Source organism: Puma concolor, chromosome A1 (assembly GCF_028749965.1).
Source record: "Puma concolor isolate L17-30 chromosome A1, mPumCon1.1.hap2, whole genome shotgun sequence".
Lineage (NCBI taxonomy): Eukaryota > Metazoa > Chordata > Mammalia > Carnivora > Felidae > Puma > Puma concolor.
This window is the reverse complement of record NC_141667.1, coordinates 17932725-17952565: the sequence shown is the minus strand read 5'-3', so window position 1 is coordinate 17952565 and position 19841 is coordinate 17932725. Positions and strand designations below refer to the sequence as shown.

The 19841-nt window shown below is 35.5% G+C and overlaps 1 protein-coding gene across 4 annotated transcripts in view; it reads left to right on the top strand.

Moving 5' to 3' along the window:
• CDH12 (cadherin 12) overlaps nucleotides 1–19841 on the top strand; it is a 1063313-nt gene that overhangs the window by 777084 nt on the left and 266388 nt on the right. For all 4 annotated transcript variants that reach the window (XM_086676372.1, XM_086676368.1, XM_025924779.2 and 1 more), the window contains one exon: nucleotides 13320–13737. In XM_086676372.1, coding sequence (XP_086532498.1) covers nucleotides 13507–13737 — 231 coding nt within the window. In that variant the 5' untranslated portion in view covers nucleotides 13320–13506. The remainder of the gene's footprint in view (nucleotides 1–13319; nucleotides 13738–19841) is intronic.

Below are 19841 nucleotides of genomic sequence, written 5' to 3'. Positions count from 1 at the left end.
TAATACCTAGAATGACATTATATCAGGATATATCATAATTTTAAGAATTTCATATAATTTTTGGAGTGCTGATATTAATATATACCTATTTAAATATAAGGTAAACAAGGTTTGGCATACTTCTCATTTGCCAATGGTTTACATGTAACTTAATGTATCAAATACACCTAATTCACTTAATCTCTTTTTTATAAAAATATTTTTTTAATTTTTTTTTGAATTTTTAATTCAAATATAATAAACCAATAGACTTACAATAGTTTCACGTGTACAATATAATGTTTCAACAATTCTATACATTTCTCTGTGCTCATGAAAATAAGTATACTCAATTTCTTTTATCTATTTCACCCATCCCCCTCCTCACCACCTCTCTGGTAACCACCAGTTTGTTCTCTGTATTTGAGAGTCTATTTTTTGGTTTGTCTCTTTTTTTTTCTTTGTTCGTTGTTTTGTTTCTTAAATTCCATATACGAATGAAATCCTATGTTATTTTTCTTTCTCTGACTTATCTCACTTAGCATTATGCACTCTAGGTCCATCCATTTTGTTGTACATGGCAAGATTTCATATTTTTTATGGCTGAATAATATTCCATTATACATCACATCTTCTTTATCCATTCATCTGTCATTGGACACTTGGGTTGCTTCCATATCTTGGCTATTGTAAATAACATTGCAATAAAGAAAGGAGTACTCATATCCAAATTCATTTTTGTTTTTGTTTTCATTTTTTTGGGGTAAATACCCATTCCATTAGTGGAATTACTGGGTCATATATAATTCCATTTTTACTTTTTTGAGGAACCTTCATACTATTTTCCACAGTGGCTGCGCTAATTTGCATTCCTACCAACAGTGCACAAAGGTTCCTTTTTCTCCACATCCTCACCAGCACTTATATTTTGTCTTTTCAATTTTAGCCCTTCTGACGGGTGTAAACTGATATCTCATTGTGGTTTTAATTTGCATTTCCCTGAAAATTAGTGATGTTGAGCATCTTTTCATGTGTCTTAGCTATCTGTATGTCTTCTTTGGAAAAATGTCTATTCAGGTCCTCCAACCATTTTAATAGGATTATTTGTTTCCTTGGTGTTGAGCTGTATGTGTTTCATATATTTTGGATATTAGCCCCTTATCAGATGTATCATTTGCAAACATCTTCTGCCATTCACTAGGTTGCCTTTTTTTGTTTTGTTGATGGTTTCCTTTGCTGTGCAAAAGCTTTTTATTTTGGTGTATTTTCAATATTTACTTTTGTTCCTCTTGCCTGTGCAGACATCAAGAAAAATGTTTCTATGTCTTATGTCAGAGAAAATACTGCCTATGTTTTCCTCTAGGAATATTATTGTTTCAAGGTCTCACATTTATGTTCATGTTGAGTTTATTTTTGTATATGGTGTTAGAAAGGGGTCCCATTTCATTCTCTTGCATGTAGCTGTCCAGTTTTTCCAACACCTTTGTATCAGAGACTGTCTTTTCCTCATTGTATGTTCCTGCCTTTTTTCTCTCAGTTAGTTGACCCTGTAATCCTGGGTTTATTTCTGGGCTCTCTCTTCTGTTCTACTGATCTATGTGTCTATTTTTGCATCAGTATCATATTGTTTTGATCAATACGCTTTGTAATTGTCTTGAAATTGGGATTGTGATATCTCTAGCTTTGCTCTTCTTTTTCAAGACTGCTTTGGCCATTTGGGCTCTGTTGTAGCTACATACAAATTTTAAGATTGGTTTGTTCTGGTTCCGTGAAATTTTTGTCAGTATCTTGATAAGGATTGCATTAATCTGTAGATTGCTTTGGGTAGTGTGGAATTTTTAACAATATTGGTTCTTCTAATCTATGAGCACGGAGTATCTTTCCATTTGTTTGTGCCATCTTCAATTTCTTTCATCAGTGTTTCATAGCTTTTGGAGTACAGGTCTTTCACCAACTTGGTTAGGTTTATTTCTAAGTATTTTATTATTCTTGGTAAAATTATCAATGGGATTGTTTTCTTAATTCTGTTTCATATCAAAATTTCCAGCTGTTCCAGGGACCTATTGAATGTCTCATATCTCAAAGTTAGTTTTAAGTCAAAAAGACTTTATTTAGAATGTGAAGTTTAGGAAGTTTGTCAAAAATACAAAAAAAAGTTTGAACATTTAAATAAGATCATGGATTATTATGAAATAATACTTAATTATCTATTTAACCAAAGTGACAAAAAAAAAAGATTTTAAGACAAATATAGGAGGTTACATAGTTGTTAGCAAAAATTAGCTTGTAATACTGAGAAATTTCAATTTTATTAAGTAATCAAAGAGGTGATTAAGACAATATAAAGCATAGGATATTATTTTGATAAAATATGAAATTCTTGTTTTCTAGGCAGATTACTTTAAAGGTGAAGAAAACCCTTCATAATCTCTTATTACAAAGAACAGAACAGTAATTCAAGAAAACTTTGTCATGTTAACAGAGAACACCAAAGTTTAATTTTGTACCGGCTTACTTTTGATATTAAAGCTCATTCACTTAATTAAAATTATTCCAATTTTAGACAGCCCGGATCACACACATAGATTCCTTCCCAAAGATTTATTTTCCACAAGCGTTCTAAGACTTTTTCCTCATTAAAGCACACATTTTACTTTGCTTACATGTGGAGATATTTCTCTTATTATTTCTACTAGCTTTAATCGCATACATTAATTAGAATTCTTAACCCTTAGAAACCTTCCTAGGAAAACTAAGAAGTAAACAATTGTGAACTGTTTGTTATAACACCTTTCTTTAAATTGGCAAATTCAAGAATATATATATTTAATAATTTCTAGAAGCATATTTCTTCCTCAATTTTCCAGTGTAACACTAACACCTCCAGATATCTTATAGATACACCTATGTTCAGTAATAAATATTTCAGTATTTTATCTTATTTGCAAATGATGTAAGTATTTAATAACTACCCATCATCTAATTTAACTTAGCAAAACTCTAAGGAGTTAAGTCACCAAAAAGATTTGGGAAAATTATTTGATTAGACACAAATATTGCTGAAAGTTCATTATACACTGATTATCTTATGTCTATTAACTTTTTCTTAATAATTATATTTAAATTAGTCATGAAAATTTCACAAGAGCTAACCATCTTTAAATTATCATTTTTGCTGACAAACTGTAAGAGGTGACATGAATCCATTTGACCACTAGTTAGTGGAGGTAGAATAAAAGTATTATACTTAATGCTGATAACGCTAAAGACATGCTAGTTTCACTTAAACCAACAACTTAAACTAGCTTTCCTACTGAATATGTTTCTAGATCATGGGAACCCAAAATTCATTTGGATTAAGGTCCTGTCATATTTCTGAGTCTTAATTTTATAGAAGCACTTAATTTTCTTTAAGCTAATTAAATCAAGCTCTTTTGCCAATTAATTTTGACAGCATCATTCAGAGGTAGAAAATACCACATATCTACAACATAAATACATATACAGACACATGAACATACAGACACAAAAAGAAACCACATAGCTTCCATTTTAAAATTGCTGCCATAAATTAGGTACAATAATAACAAAATTTACTAGGTATTAAAAGAAGTTGGATCTATTCAAATAACCTCTCTCCTTTCCTGCTCCTTCAGGTAAGAATTATCTACCAGGAGTTTGCGTGTCAAAGAGATGGTCTACATAAGAGTTCTGGAGAAGTCCCTTCTCCAGAAGGGAGATATGGGCATAACAATTACTTCTCAAAGGCAGAGGGAAAAAAAAAATGAAAACTCATCCTAGAAAGACTTTTGTTCCCCCATAGCAAGAAATTTTGCAATTATACAAGTTTTTTGAAATAAAAACTTGTTTTGGTGTTGGTAAAAAAAGATTAGTGGACTTTGAATTGTTTGTGGAGCTATGTCTCTGATCTTGTATAGACTAGATTTATAAAACAAGGACAGCTATTTTTAATTCCTCACAAGTTGAGTTGCCACCTACATGATATCAAGGGCTAACACACCCATCCCTCTAGGTTGGAATGTTTTCCCTCTGGGTGCATTGAGCTTAGGAGAGAGGCCTAAAAAATTTCCTGTCAGTCTGAATATTCCCCTCCAATTTGATCAAATTTCTGATCATAAAGTCATTTTTTTTTTCAAATATCTTGTCAGCTTTCCACTGAGACAAATAATAAATATTTCTGGCAGTACTGAACAACCCCATTAATTTAAGTTTCCCCTTGGTTGTTTAGGAGAATAATATAGCAGTTTATCAGAAAATCTCTCAGAATTCTGTCAGCTTTGAGAGTGGCCCATGTAGGTGGGAGTCCTCATTCTGGAGTAGATAATGGGGGCATTCAAAGGGATGTTGAAGAATTTGCATAGGGTCTTTGAGGACAATGTCTTTTCCAGTGGCCCAGTTGATTATAACTGTGACTTCAATCCTTGAGGCCACATTTTGATGATGGACCCCTAGAAGCATGCACTGTGGGAGCTGAGGTGTTTCAGATTCCTTTTATGCCTTTAATATTTCATTAGTTTTTTGCAATGCATCTTTCATTGAGGTTATTTTGGAATCTTAAAGCCCTTAGGAAACTTTTACATGACAATTAAAATAGGTAGCTCATTCTATTTGTTTAACGTGAGAACGCTTACTTTCAAGTTCACTTTAAATTTTTTTAATGTTTATTAATTTTTTGAGAGAGAGAGAGATAGATAGATAAGAGCAGTAGTGGGGGAGGGGCAGAGAGAGAGGGAGACACAGAATCCAACATAGGCTCCAGGCTCTGAGCTGTCAGCACAAAGCCTGATGCGGGGTTCAAACTCAGAAACCTTGAGATCATGACCTGAGCCAAAATCAGATGCTTAACGAACTGAGCCACCCAGGTGCCCCTCAAGTTCACTTTTTAAAGAGAAGGTCTTGTCTAATTGGAATGTGCCCCATAATAGCCACTGTAATTATAGGTGGTGTTTGTTAAAACTTTGCCTTTTTTTTTTTTCATTTTTCAACTATCTTCAGCTTCCATGGGCCACAGTTCCTTAAAACAAAATCAGCTAGTACACTCAACTCTCTGGGTATAAAGGATTGCATTTCTTTTAGTTAGGTCTTTGGATTTCTCAGAGACAAACTAATACCTGAGAGGGATATGCCACAGGTTTGGGAATTGTGGGGTGTTTTACAGTACCTCAGAATTGCATGTAAATTTCCTTGAGGTTCGTGGTCAACCTAGTGTCAATCTGACCCATTTTCTGACCAAATTACTTCCTCACAGGAATCTTTTTGAAGTAGCTAGCACTAATAGCTTTTAAATGCTTGACTTATGCCCACTATTTTTTGCAGCTTTCTTGCTTCTGAGTTCCCCATTAGCAGTAGCCATTACTAGACCCAGTCCAGTTCAGACTGGTCCCTAGTCCAACCGTGGACCTAGTTTGGTTTTTAAATTGGGCTCTGTCCAATACTGGCCGGGAACTACCAAACAGTTCCCGTAGAACTTTGGACTGGTGAATAGGATTGAACCAGCAGTTATCAACAAAGGGGAACTGTGGACTAATTTCAAACAAAAGAAGAAGCGTAGCTGTCACCAACAGTTACCAAAGTGGAATCTGGGCAAGGATTCCAGACTAAACCACCAACAGTTCCCAACATGGAATCTGTGGACAGAAGCAAGGGCTGGGATATTCTGCTCAAAATCCTGGGAATCATAATTTGAAATACTGTTAGTTTTCAGTGTGGAATCTGGGGACTGGGGAGAGCACTTAACTAGCAGACTCCAAAATGGGGATTTCAATACTGATTCCAAATAAATAGGGAGCTGCAGCTACCACCACCAGTTCCCAATGTGGAATCTGGGAATATGGGGATGAAACCAAGGGCTGGGTTTCTGATCAAATGGGGAACTGATTGGAAAGTCAATTATGTCAAGAGCTCAACACAAAGAGGGTAGAGTTCAGAACAGAGAAGAGCTTTCCCATGGTTTTTAGAAAGTGTTAGTAGGATACCTACCTGGGTTTCTAATGTCCTCAGAAGTTCACTTCATATCCTGTGCCTGCCAACATATCTGTTAAAAGACAAAATTCAGCTGAGTACATTTAAGTATCCAGTTGGCTTACTCAACCATTCACGTGTAGGGCAATCCTATCTAACAAGTTGAAATGAGTTCTATCAAATGGAAGGATTTTATAGGCAGAAATGGGACAGGACAAGGTTATTGGTAAAAGAAATGAAAGGATTACTTTAGGCAAGGTTACCTTCCATTAGGGAAAAGCAGAGGCAGGGGGCGGTTATGGGACAGATTACCTCACCCATGCTGGCCAGGAAATTTAAGCAAGTTTGATTTAAATTTCCACTTCTGAGAGAGGTTGAAACTGCAGTTTAGTCTTGGTTGGCTGTCGTGGAGGGAAGTTTTTTTTTCTTTTCTTTTCTCTTTTTCTTTCCTTTTTCCTTTACTTTCTGTTTTCTTTTCTTTTCTTTTCTTTTCTTTTCTTTTCTTTTCTTTTCTTTTCTTTTCTCTTTTCTTTTTTTCCCTGTATTCTCTTTCTTTTCTTCTCTTTCTTTTCTTCTTTTCTTTCTTTTCTTTTCTTTTCTGTTCTTTTTTTTTTTTTAAACAGTGTAGCATCTGTACAAATCAGAGAGCAAGGATAAATGAACTCCACAAATTAAGCTCATAGAGAGTATCACCTTGAGACATCTTTGTTACATTCCCCAAAAGCAACAGAAATTGGTTTGCTGTCTCTACTTCGCAGTGTCAAATTCATGAGTGACAAGAGTTGGGATTAAGGTTTGCTGCATCAGAGAAGGTAAATTTCCTTTTGGTGTGGGTTTAGTAACCTAGAGCCTGCTTCAGATTTTATGTCTCCTTCTCTCTCTGCCCCTCCCCTGCTCGAGCTCTGTTTCTCTCTCTCTCTCTCTCGCTCTCTCTCTCTCAAAAACATTAAAAAATCAAACAAAAAAATAAAACCTTCAGAAAATTTTTCTAGAGTCAAATTCTTGAACTATCAGATTTGCTTAGAATCTTTAAATAATTATGGATGATAATGAAATTTATACAATATGAAACAAAATTTTAAATATAAAGTTAAATAAACCACATTTAAAAAGTTATGTTTTTAAGGTAAAGAGTTACATGAGGACAAGTATGAGTTTATTGTTGATATTTTTATAATTTCAAGATTACATAAATTATTTTCTCTTTTTCTTTGTAATATGGAAAACAAGACCTTCCTCTGTATTATTTGAAATTAAAAGACCATTTATATAGAAGATGGGATGGGGGGCAGTGAATTTTCTTCCTTTCTTCTTTTCTTTCTTTCTTTCTTTCTTTCTTTCTTTCTTTCTTTCTTTCTTTCTTTCTTTCAACTTTAAGATGTGTCCTTGTAAAATTACAGGCCACAGACATAATCACCACTAAAGATTTCCAAGATGCAGGTAGCCTTAGAGTGATACTCATACTAAAGAATCATTTGTAATAACTAACATATCTGTCAGCCTAATAAAATATCTTCCAACATAGACCCTTTCAGTATAATTTGCAGGAAGTAGACCTTTTATCTGGAGTTATTCTTCAAAGCACACACAGCCAAGATTATGTAAATAACTGTGGAAACCACAGCCTTTGGATATCTCTCAGCTTTGGAGACTCACATAATGGGTATTTCACATACAAGTATCCCCTTCTTTGATATATGATCATTAAAAAAAAAGCTTCCTTTTGCTCAAAGGAATGTTTGACTCCAGAGACCCATTGTCAGGTCTGAAAAGTCTTCAGAAAGCCACTTTGGCTCTACAAAAGTTTAGGAATAATGGAGAAATATAAATTTTTAAACACTACACCCGAAATCCAGTATATGGAATAGCACACACCTCTGGTGATGTCCTTTGTAACAAATACATCTTCTTTAAAGGTTCACATGTTTCCATAGGGTGCTGACACCTCAGAATAAGTCTGCTATTCTCGCTCTGATAACAACACCATTGGTGCCGGGGCAAGTGGTCCCAGTTTGATGGCTCAGGATAGTTTTTCCTTGTGATTTAGGCTTTGTTTCATGCCTGGGGGGAGTTGTTTCTCTTTCACTTAAGAACCAGAGTCCTTCAATCTCCTTACATTACTTTCCTTGTGATATAGCACTTTAAGAGCTCCCTGGCTGACAACTGTGGCCGGAGGCTGGGATCTGCTGGGAGCAGCATCATGCACTGAAAATAATATCAGTTCATCTGTTCACCAAGGGACCACAGTATATAGAGTCCTGGAACGGCTTTTAGGACTACACTGCAATAGCATGAGTTAGGAAGTGCACAAGGACACACGTTCTAATTTAGTGAGGAGTTTAAAAAACGCTTGATTTCATCATGTGTATAGGCCACAGACATGAGAACGTTGTCGATTGTGTCCCACATTTCAAATGCTGCTCGGCAGATCGTTACTTAGCGTAAAACTATGCAGTGAACAGATCTGTTTTGTCCCAAAACCCGTCTTTTTATTCACCTATTTTATTATGATTTGATTTAGTATACCAAGGCTGGAAGCAACCCCCAAATTCAGAGTTGTCAAGTCGGTCTAACAGGCTGCCCTCTCCTCTGGCTGAACCCCGCACGCATCCCCACATCAAACTGTCTGCAAAGAAGCCTGCACAGCTGGAATCCACCTTACCTGCATCTCTGTAGGACACTGCTTCGGGGCATCTGGCCTGTCTAACACTTTACTGGGAGGATTTGCGGGGCCGTGGTGTGGTTTCTTAATTCTCAGGCACCATCCAATCCTGTCAGCACACTGGCCTGTCATTTTTTGCAATTCTCCACCAACCCCCGTCTCTGCCGAGAATTATGTGTCTCTTTTCACATCCCGGTGGGTGAATGCAGGGAGTCCCCAGTCTCCTGACTGAAAGGGAACTAAGTTGACCTGATAGCTTCAATTCACTAACTTTACAAAAGATCTAAAGAGTCTAAGGAAACTTAAGCTGCCCTAATATTATTGAAATAGTTACTTAGCTTTGGAAAAGAGAATGTATTTGGAAGTCAAGTCTTTAGGCTCATACTCCTTGTCTTGTTAGGATTTGAAACCCTCAGGGTTTTCATCTATTTATGCAGTCACTAATATATATATATTGGCATATATATATATATATATATATTGGCATATATATATATATATATATATATATTGGCATATATATATATAGGTGTATATATATATAGGTGTATATATATATATTGGCATATATATATAGGTGTATATATATATATATTGGTATATATATATTGGTATATATATATATATATTGGTGTGTGTATATATATATATATATACGTATATATATATTGGTGTGTATATATATATATATATATATATAAAATACCATACACATACCGTATATACCATATAATATATATATGGTAATATAAATTATTACTATTGTTATTAATAAAAACTGAAGTCAGGAGAGGGGGTAGACGGCAAGGCTGGTGCAGAGGTAGATCATGCAAGTCCTCTTAAGGTCATGTGTGTGGTATTAAAAATCCTAACTTCAAGATGTACTCTCTTCGTGACTTTCAAATGTATAACATTCTGTTATTAACTATTGTCTCCATGCTGTACATTACATCTTCAATTCGCACTGAGAGAGCTTTAAGTTGTTAATTACAGATGTTTCTACTACACTATGATATGTGAGTTTCTACAAAGCTTTGCATTCTGTAGAATTTATATTAAAACAGCAGGATTCATGGGCAAAAAAAGAAAAAAAATAATAAGACTTTGTGCAAATCCCCAAAACTTTTGAAGTCACCCCTCGCAATCATCATCCTAAGGGAAATATGAGCATCAAGGGACTGCTAATAAGTAAATATCCCTTTAAATATAAAATTGTATCTTAAGGAGAAAGAAAAAAAAAGTATGAGGTACATAAAAGTGGGAGAACAAAACATGTGTCCGAAGAGAGCCAGAGGAAAGACCATGTGAACATGAGAAAAATGGGGATATGAGTCCACACTGTTCTCCCCCACAGTGCCAGTTAACTTCAGCCTTACTACAATATTTTGTGTTTGTGTTTGGCTATTATTTTTTTGTGAGCTAAATTTTTAATGTGTTGAGGAATTAGCTTATGAAACAACATACTTTTCATGTTATAATCAAATTCTTCTCTACTTTACTAATAATTTATAAGCCGATCTCCTTGGATTACAGACACACATTTTAGTGTAACAGAAGGGGAATGATGTAAACAGATGAGAAGTTCTAAAAGATTACTCTATCAAGGATCAACACTCAGACTTTGGATACTTCAACTCCAAAGGAGAAAGGGTAGCTGGAACCAGGCTGGTTGCTGTGATGACGAATATACCCAGGTGCCCAACGTCAAAAATCCCTGATATAAAAAACAAAACAAAATAAAACAAAGAACCCACGTGCTTAAAGAAATAACCCTAGGTGTCGCTGCTGTCTAACTCTGAGTTTTGATATCATAGATCCCCTAAAACGTGGAGGAGAAACATTGCATGGAACAGAAAAATAAAAATGCAGCCTAATTACATATATTAGACTAGGTTTGGGAAGTCAGAGTTCCTGCCACTCATCTTTTCTATTCATGTTTATCGCCCCTGCTGCCCTGTGTACGTGTGGGCTAGGATTGACCTGAGTGTGGGGAGACACATGGAAGAAAGGGAAGGACTAAGAAATTAGAACACTTTGGATGTTGATGTTAGTTAGCAATGTCAACTTGAGTACAGATGAAGAAAGTATGCGCACTGTGCCTGCTCAGACTTACTGAAAACTGTTGCAAATATTGTCTGACCTCTTCAGCGTATTGTCAACATAGACATAAACAGTTCATGCTCGGTATTTGGTTTTGAATATTGTGAATGAATTACTGAAGTGGCAACCATAGTTTGTGATTTAAATTCTTGCTGTCCAATAAAAAATAATGCAAACCACATATATAATTTTAACTTTCTTTTTTTTTTTTTTTTTTTTCAACGTTTATTTATTTTTGGGACAGAGAGAGACAGAGCATGAACGGGGGAGGGGCAGAGAGAGAGGGAGACACAGAATCGGAAACAGGCTCCAGGCTCCGAGCCATCAGCCCGGAGCCCGACGCGGGGCTCGAACTCACGGACCGCGAGATCGTGACCTGGCTGAAGTCGGATGCTCAACCGACTGCGCCACCCAGGCGCCCCTATAATTTTAACTTTCTAGTAAACACATTAAAAAAGGAAAAAGATATAGGCGAGGTTAATTTTAATAGTTTTTTTTAACCGAACATATCCAAAATGTTATCATGTCAACAAGTAATAAACATAGAAATTGAAATATTCTACATTCTTCCTTATTTGTATTAATTCTCTGAAATTTGCTACCTAAATTAAAAATCTCAAATTGCCACATTCTGCTAAATAACCACATATGGCTACTGGTTACCATATTGGACAATGCGCATCTAAGCTGACTTTTTATGAACATGATTTTGCCAGAATAAAAAGCTGCAATTAAACATATACCTACTTATGTCTTTGTCAGTATCTAACAGTCTCACCCCTTCAAACAAAAGAAAAATTATCATATCTTGTTTTATTTCTTTTTGGGGAGAGTATTCTTATAGAATGCTTTCAAATTAAAATTTTTGGATGTCTCCCATCTCGCATGTTATTTCAAGCATGGTTCCCACATTAAATGTTTAAATTTGAATATCTGTGAGGAATGCATTATCATGTTGGTTATGTTGTAGATAACTGAATAAGCATGGAGCTGAATTGCAGCTGACAAGTTGCCATGTTTTAGAGACGTTTAATTAAACATATATTGATTTTGATTTTAGTTCTCTTGTTTTGGAAGCATTCTATATAATTTCTAGCCTCCAACATTTTTGGCTCTTGAAAAGCTTCCAATTTTAGTCTGTAGGCAGTGAGCGTGTAGTGCCAAGTGTATAAAACCGTGCTGGCTTGAACTGCATTTTCCCCATCCCTGCTCCCAGGGTGTATAGGGTTGTTCTTGTCCATTTCGTTCTCAGTGCAATTGTCATGTAGAGCTGGCTTTTGCTGCCTTAAGTTCTGCCATCAGGATATTCTGTCTGTTGTGTTTTTGTTTTTGTTTTAGTTTGTTTGTTTGTTTTTCTTCCCCCAGGCATTAGTAACTTTGCTCTCATTTATTTTTCTTTACATTTATTTTCTGCTTCTGATTTAAGAAAGACAAGGATTGTGTATGTTTTCTCACTGACTGTACCTAAAAGATTTTGTGGACACTCGATAAACCTTAAATAAGTGAATAAAAAAAAAAAAAAAAAAAAAGAGTTGCTTGTTGTAAGGAAGAGGTCAAAACCCCCTTTACCTAAATTCAGAAGAGAGGTTATCTGTGTGGTGGGGATCCAAGGTTGCTCCAAGTGCACACCTTATACAAAATAAGTCCCACATATCCAGGCTAGAGAAGCAATTCTTTAAAGTGAAAGCTTATACAGGCTTATAAAACCATCTGACATTATCATTCAGTAATATCATTGAATTACATTTAGTAATTTATCTTGTTCTTTCCTGGAAGGTCTGATTCTTCCTATTCTCCAACTTTAGGGATTTTCTTTCGCTTTTTAATTTTTTTGTTCCTAAGTGTATGGTTCTCGATCTTGGCATATTTTGCTTCTTGGAGATATTTGGTAATGCCTGGAGAAAATGTTAGTTGTCACAATTGGGAGTAAGTGGGGAGGAAGCTCCTGTCACTTACTGAGCAGAGGAAAGAAATGTGGCTAAAAGTCAAATGCACATAATAGCTCCCCAGTAACAACTATCCCACCCCAAATATCAGAGGGTGGCTTTGTGAAGCCCTACTTTAACCTAGTTCACATTAAAAATAATGATCTGTGTTTTAGCCTTAAAATGATTATTGAATTTTAGAAATTGCTTCCGTTAATGGTATACCCTTTGCTTCATTACAACTAAAGCTTTTGAAGACTGCAAACAACTTAGTTTATCCAAATTTGCAAGTTGAATAGCAGTGTCCATTTAGCAGTGTAATTATTTTACAGTCTATCCTCTCTGCTTTTGTTTTCTTTTTTTCTTTGTTAAGTTCATTTATTTTCAAGAGAAACAGAGACAGCTTGAGTTGGGGAAGGGCAGAGAGAGAGAGAGAGAGAGAGAGAGAGAATCCTAAGTAAACTCCTTGCCGTCAGCACAGAGCCCAATGCAGGGCTCGAACTCACGAAAGATCATGACCTGAGCCGAAACCAAGAGTAGGACGTTTAACCCACTGAGCCACCCAGGTGCACTTCTGTTTCTTTAAGTGTTGGCAGACATAATGAGAGTTTTGATGATTATCATCATGTAATTCTGTCAATTTAATGTATCTTTGTTAATCTGTTTTATAGGTCCCTTTAGATGGAATGTGATACGGCAGAAACCTTTTCATCCAAAGGATTGATGCCTGCATTACCATTTCTGCAATAAGACAGAAAAGTTAAGTGGTGGAGGCCACAGACACCTCAAACCTGGATTCCACAATTCCACGTTAAGTGCTGGAATTTTTATTACTCTGCTGCAGGAAAGCCTTTGCCAATGCTCACAAGGAACTGCTTATCCCTGCTTCTCTGGGTCCTGTTTGATGGAGGTCTCCTAACACCACTTCAGCCACAGCCACAACAGACTTTAGCCACGGAACCAACAGAAAATGTTCTCCACCTGCCAGGGAGGCGATCACATTTCCAGCGAGTTAAACGTGGCTGGGTATGGAATCAATTTTTTGTGCTGGAGGAATACATGGGCTCCGAGCCTCAGTATGTGGGAAAGGTAATGGCGTGTTTCTTTTGACAACCACTTAATTGCAAGGGGGAGTATGCATTGTGTATTGTGTATGGATGTTTTGCACAGGAGCTGAACAAACCAGTGACTAGAACACTGGAATTGAAATCCGAGAGACCTGGTTTCTCTTCCTGACCCAGTGGCCCGGGTAAGCTTTGGAATATCATTTAATCACTCTTTATCGCAATTCTCCCTGGTTATTTTACTGAAGTGAATATATATATACATATACATATATATATGTATATATATATACATATACATATACATATATATATGTATATATATATATATACATATGTATATGTATATACATATATTTTTTTTTCTTATTTTTAAACTTTTGTTTTTAAGTTCTGTTCCTATTATTTATTTATTTTTTTTATTTTAACACTCTTTACTAAAGACATACAGTTAAAATATCAAACCTCATTAAAAGTGTTGTCACAGCACATTATTGCTCGCGGACATTCTGGAATTGCTTACCAAGAAGAGACATAGAAAACAATAACCAGCCTGGATATTCTAACCTGCTATTGATATCCTTGAATGGCCAGGATGTCAAACTACTTGGAACATGGTTTTGAAGTATTTTACATGGCTTGCTCATACTTTAGAAATAATTTATTTATTATATGTTTTGCAAGCTATTTATGAAGCTATTTGTGGCCAAAGTAATACATTTTGGAACCCAAATACATACGCCTCAATCTTCAGCACAGCATGCCATTTTTCAATCTGATTGTAAGTTCATAGAAATTTATTTTTTCACAAAATAGATAATGGCACCTTTTTGTGTCAGCACAATTATGCTTTACTGCTGTTTTCCTTACCTAACATTTTTGACCCATGTCTACAGTAGATAGAACTTATCAATGCTACCACAAAAACTATTGTTTCCAGAAAAATAAATATTTTGTTTTATTTATATTTCGTTAATTAACTGTTTTTAAATGTTCTAAAGGATTTTACCATGGTTTTCATAAAAACACATATGCTTAAAAAGAGTTTAAAATAAATCCAAAGACAGAAATAGAAAACGATGGTAAGAGGAGTACTAGGAAGCTGATACAGAAGAGTCTGTCTGTTGCACATTAAAGTCCTCAGAGATTTCTGGAAGGCTAAACTTACGAGAAATATGGTGAGTCTTATGATTCCAATGTTAGGTCCAAGGAAGCAAATCCAGTCCAGATTTAAATTATTTGCACGATATTTTTGGAATTTACCTTTTAGAAATCTATTTAAAGAATATTGAATACGAAAGTGGAAAAGGTCTTCAAATAGAACCTTTGTTGAAAATGAACACACAGCTAGGGTTTCTCTGAGGTATATGGGGCCTCGGGCCAATATTGTCTTTGGGCTACCTATCTCTATATAAAATTTGAGTCACACCAAATCTGTCTTTGAGTACCGTTTTGGAAGTCCAATTTTTAGCGATTTTGTAAAACATATACAATGCCATTAGCAGAAGCAATCTCCTTGACAGACTACCTCGTAGGAATAGGGCCTGGTCATGTGGCCCTGGGACAACTCCACAGGTGTTGGTTCTGAACTTTCACAGGGGGTCTGATAAACCCAAAATTAAGTAGAAAGAGGGCACCTTCAAGGGGGGGAAATGGTCACTAAAGCCCAAGCAGTTGCAGTTCAGCCCATGACACCCTGACCCAGATGGCACTGATGCCCACAAATAGACCTGGGGAAAGAGGAGTCTCAGAAAATTTGAGGGAAAGCATTCCAAAACATGGAAGCCCCCTGATATTACTGTAAATTGCTTTTGCTCATATGATTCCTCTATATGATCATGAAATGTAATAATCATTATGGTGAGATAGTTTCCTGTTGCTCTAGTACACTTGTTTCTTATGAGTTAATGTAATATAAAGATCAAGTTTTGAAATCTGAGACAAATGGACAGGTAGCATAGCTCTAAAACGGTCTCATGGGTCTCCATATTCTCAACTCTGCTTATGATGGAAACTAGACTTCACATTGAGGTTCCTGGCAAGTACCTAATGAGAAAGTATTCTCTCTGGGTTTGATTGAAGCAGATTCATAGCCTTTAGTTGCCTGAATCTGAAGTGAGAGGATTGTTTGTTGAAAACTTAACGAAACTGACTTTTACTCTATCTTAAATAGAGTAGCATTTCACCTAGGAATTGTATTTCCAAGTTTGATTTGATAGTCTGGAATCACACCTTTGTAATTGCTACTATAGTATAGAATTCATGCAATTCATTTAAAAGATGAATTAGTGTTTGTAATTAGATTTTTAAAGGAGTGGGTCCAAGATCTAACCTGCTATTAAATTAAAACAACATTATTTTCAGTCACACCTTTGTAACATGTGGTGAAAAGCCGTGGTTCTCTCGTAATGTATGTTCCCAATGCAGATGAAACAAGAGTTGCCAAGGTTTCCTTTCCACATGGAAACAAATTAAAGTTTAATTACCTCTGTCTTGATGAGTCTAGATGTGGGAATAGTAATATAATAACATCGGGACCATTTCAAGTCATTATGTGTATGTGTGTAAACATATATTAATATATTTATGCTTCTGCTCTTTTTAGAAAGGCCTTGAGACAGTTCACAGAAAAATAAAATATTATAAATAATATAGAACTCAAGGCTAGGGAAGAAGGCAAATGCCAAAAATGCCAAGCACAGTGGTCAACTGAACTACTATAATTGAGCCTCAAATTTAACTTTATGTTTTTTGCAACAATGGCATCTATGAAAACATTAGCTTGTACAGTTCTCATTATTGAAAGCTCCACTTGTTGAGAAGAAAAATGTATGTCCCTAGCTTCAATTATAAAAAATGTATTCATGTGGAAATTTATAGTTAGTATCCTGAATAGCTTAGTGGACATTAGCCTCAACAATTGTTATATTTAAAAGGAGCAGATATTAATGTTGACATTCTTTCAAGAAAGACCAAACTGTGACATTGCTTCTAATGAATACTTTTTATACAAAGAAATAACAAGGGTGTCCAGAGGTAAAACCAAGGATTTCCTCAAAGAGACATTTTAGATTTACTACAATACTTGGATGAGTGCAAGATACTATAATGCAGAGTAACATAGAAATGAATTTGATCAGCAAAATATTTTAATTCAGATGCTGTCAATTGCTCAAAGTCCTCATCAAACAAAACAAAACAAAAACAGATATTACTAAAAGCATGCACACACACAATGCACACACACACACTCACAGAGTGAGTATGATGCTTGCACCAACATGTATAACTGAGTTCCTATGTCTGTGTAATACTAAGTTATATTATAGCCTCAAAGCTATGTACCAAGAAAATGCCGCTCAATTGTCCTCAAATAATTATTTAGGAAATTTAGTTGTCACTGCACATGATCCTTGTTAGCAGTGATTCTTAGATTTAAATTGTTTAAAATGGCAAAAATCTTAAAAATTGAAACATAGATAAACTCTAATTTTGGAGGCATCTGTTTACTCAATATGTTGTTTATTGAGAATGCATTGCAATTTGAAAAAGTGTTAAACCTTGTAGGGATCAATTTATATATGAAGTCCTTAGATTACAATTATATTCAGTAAACCTTACTGAGTGCTACTTTGGTCACTGTTTTAGTTGCCTTGCATACATAAAATTATGCAGTCTTCAAAATAGCACTATGAAAAAGATTTCTAGTAGCCCCATTTTACATATCAGAAAACTGAGGTGCAGAAAAGTCAGGTAACTTTCCCATGGCCCAACAGGCAATAAATGTTGAAACTAGGATTTTAAGTCAGGTAGTTTAGCTCCATTGCACCAGAAAATACCACAGTTCGTTTTCTTATGGTAACAATAATTTCAATCCTCTGTTGAAAGTACTGTAATGAAAACCCTTTTATGGATGGTGGAGACAAAAGCAAGTCTATGGGTCTGTTTAGAAGACAGAGGAATTTGAGAAAGCCTTCACAGATAAGGGAGCATCTGAGATGTGGCTTTTTTTTTTTTAACATTCATTTATTTATTTTGAGAGAGTGAGAGTGAGCAGAGGAGGTGCAGAGAGTGGGGGAGAGAGAGAGAATCCCAAGCAACCTCTGTGCTGTCAGTGTAGAGCCCAGTTTGGGGCTCAGACCCACAAAACGTGAGATCGTTACCTCAGCCAAAACCAAGAGTCAGACACTTAACCGACTAAACCACCCAGGCGCCCCTGAGATGTGTCTTGAAGGATGGCTCATTTTTTCAGAAGACAGAATCTGAGGGAAAACTTTATAAGCACTGAGGCTTGAAAATTCAAAGTGAGCTTTAGATAACCATATTTCAATATAATCAGAGAATGTAAAGCCAGTTGTTAAGGGTAGGTAACTACAGAAAGTATCACAGAGGCTCAATTCTGATACCAAGATTAGTAACATTTTCTCTATCTATCTATCTATCTATCTATCTATCTATCTATCTATCTATATCTATCATCTATCTAAATTGAGGTGTAGTTGGAATATAACATTATAGTAGTTTCAGGTGTACAACATAGTGATTCAGTATTTGCACACATTGCAAGATGATCACTACAATAAGTCTCATTAACGTCTGTCACCATGCATCATTACAATTTTTTTCCTTGTTTTTTTTTACAATTTTTTCTTGTAAATTAGGACTTTCAAAATTTAGTCTCTTAGTAACTTTCCAATATTCAATAGAATATTAATAACTATAGTGCCATGTTTTATATTGCATACAGTATAATTTGTTCCTCAAGGTGTCATGATCCATGAATATGTCTTGGTTGAGGATTCACGTGGACAGAGTTGCAGTTATAGAATGAACACCTGGAGTGCCATTTAAGACTCATTGCAGATGGGAGAACAGGCATGGAGACAGGGAGAGCAAGTAGGAGAAGGTTACAGTGGGCTTGTCTAGGAAGTAACGAGGGAATGGGATGTTAGAGTTGGAGATTTGACAGGTGGACAGATTATAAAATATTTCAAGATCTGTCGGTCATGGGAATAAAAAGGATGAGACAGAACATTAGTGGATAATTGCATGTAGAGAATGAAAGAGAAGGAGAAGTAAACTAAGTGACTCATATTTCTGGCTTTGTTTCACTAGTATCCAGCCTAGAGTTGAGACGTAAGTAAGAAACAAAATGATCGCTGTTAGACTTTATACAGCCATAGTTACATAGACATACCCAGGTGAAGTATCTCATACATATTTAGGATATTAATCTGGAGTTCACAAAAGAGGCCTATGGTAGATACAGATATAGGGGTAACTGGTCACAGATGATCGTCAAAATCAGTACCTAGAGTGGGCAACACACTCTAGGAAAAATTACAAGCAGGTATATGAACCCTGACTTTTAACTGCGAAACAAGGGAAGAAGAATTTGGTAGATCTATTTAATAAAAAGCAAAAACACAAATATTAAATAGTGTGATGGAAAATAAACTGAAAGTTGGGGAGTGCGAAATGACAAATAAATGTTGCAATTCACAGATCAAATTAAATAATGACTGAAAAAGCCTCTACTGGTTTTGTCAGTGAGCCAGAGGTGACCTTTGTCAAAATAGTTTAATGATTTTCTTTAGAGCTTAAAGAAAGGCGAAAGGAATAGGTACAGTGAATAGATTTCAAAAGTGTAGTTGAAAGAGATTGATCTATGCCCTCTGTATATGCCGGGTTTGATCTGCCAGGCATTCTATTAGGTAGGGTTCTGCAGATAAACAAAACCAACAGGATACGTGTGTGTATATATATGTATATAGATATGTATGTATATATGTGTATGTGTATGTCTATGTCTATGTGTATGTCTATGTGTATGTCTCTATATACAAGGAGAGAGCAAAACAGAGAGAATTTGATTTTAAGGAATTGGCCCACATGATTGTAGGGATTCAAGTCTAAAAATCTTCAGGGTAAGCCAGCAAGCTGGAGGTTCAGGGAAGAGTTGCAGATATAATTCAAGGCCATGGCAATAGAATTTTCTTTCTCTTTCTCTTTCTCTTTCTCTTTCTCTTTCTCTTTCTCTTTCTCTTTCTCTTTCTCTTTCTCTTCTTCTTTTTCTTTTTCTTTTTTCTTTTTCTTCCCTTCTCTTCTCTTCTCTTCTCTTCTCTTCTC